The sequence below is a fragment of the Sinocyclocheilus grahami genome, unplaced genomic scaffold (genome assembly GCF_001515645.1).
Source record: "Sinocyclocheilus grahami isolate Dianchi unplaced genomic scaffold, SAMN03320097.WGS_v1.1 scaffold3646.1, whole genome shotgun sequence".
Lineage (NCBI taxonomy): Eukaryota > Metazoa > Chordata > Actinopteri > Cypriniformes > Cyprinidae > Sinocyclocheilus > Sinocyclocheilus grahami.
In genome coordinates this window covers 3505-4786 of record NW_015508735.1, presented here as the reverse complement: position 1 = coordinate 4786, position 1282 = coordinate 3505, and the positions used below count along the sequence as shown (strand labels likewise).

Here is a 1282-nt window from a genome sequence, read left to right as displayed (position 1 = left end):
GCATTGCAGGGTTATTATAGTTACCTAAAATTTTAATAAAGCTACAGTTCTCATTTTCACTTAGTTTAACTTTTGGTCGCTTAGCGGTATGAAGCATAAAACTACAAGCTACTTGCAGAGGAACATTGTTTTGGTAATTACGTGAGATGTGCTTCAGCTCCACTATCGAGTGCAGAACTGTGGAAGATTGTGCTTAAATGAAGTGATTGAGAGCTTAAAAGGGGGAGTCTTTGCTTGCTTTTTTGTATATAATTTATTCACAATTTAAATAAAAGTTCTAGGACTGCTAATATTGTTCTTCGAGTCATTTCTGAAATGAATGTGTCAAAATACTGTAGATGTGAGGACTAAGTGTTGTAGTAATAGATCTGCAAACTAACAGACCTGCCACAGCATATGTTTAGTAGTATCTACAGTTTGATACTTGCTTGGAAAAAAAAGAAGAAAGAAAGAAGGAATGACAAGTTTGTTAGTTGCACAAAAGGTGTGGAATGAGTTACTCGCCAAAGTTAGAGGTGAGCATTAGTACAGTATGAGCAATAACAATAGCGACACCTTAGCAAGGAGCAATAATTGAACCTAATTATACTCCCCTATAAAGCTTCTTAATAGATTCATTTCTTCTATTCATGTTTTTAAAGTGATGTGCTCTGTGTAAAAGAAGTCTTTTATATGTTCCCATAATTCTCCACACTGTATATGCATTCTCAATTGAAGGCTTGAGTTCAGCCCAAATGAGTTTTAAAAAACCAATCCTTGCCTATATTGCTACAAGGTCAAAGCTCTGTTTAAAACAAAAATAAAAGCTCTGCTTTAACAGTGACCAATTGTAGCTCTAGAGGACATCCCAGTGATCTTCTTTACCCATTTATGCTTTAGCAGAAAGGATTTTTTTTAGCTACAAAAAAATAGTATTTTGACAGTCCTGCCATGATTAGAATAGCTGGGCCTGCTATTGCATTTTCCTAATTCTCGCAAAAGTTAAACGTTCACACATGTGCTCATTTTGCTCCTATACTGCTGCGTTGTTGGAAAAACATTGTTAGAAATCCCATCTTTGGGTGGCTGCAATGTAAAGTTGCAATTAAATCTTACGAGAGTTTCTACAAAAGCCTGTAAAGCTATTGTTATGACAACCAATGGGTAATTGACACATATTGTGTCTATGGACACCACTTATTTTGAGGTGAAACTAGGTTCATTTGTGAATGCAAATTGTATAGGTTTGTTGTAATATTGACCGTCATATCAGTTGTCATCTTAGAAAGTATTTTTTAATATA

The 1282-nt window shown here is 34.9% G+C and overlaps 1 protein-coding gene across 1 annotated transcript in view; it reads left to right on the top strand.

Annotated features, from left to right (window-relative positions):
* Positions 1 to 1129: 1129 nt before the first annotated feature.
* LOC107576411 (piezo-type mechanosensitive ion channel component 1-like) overlaps positions 1130 to 1282 on the top strand; it is a gene marked incomplete at its 3' end in the record, with an annotated part of 2830 nt that continues 2677 nt past the window's right edge. Inside the window, exon 1 of the mRNA XM_016262593.1 lies at positions 1130 to 1143. Coding sequence (XP_016118079.1) covers positions 1130 to 1143 — 14 coding nt within the window. The remainder of the gene's footprint in view (positions 1144 to 1282) is intronic.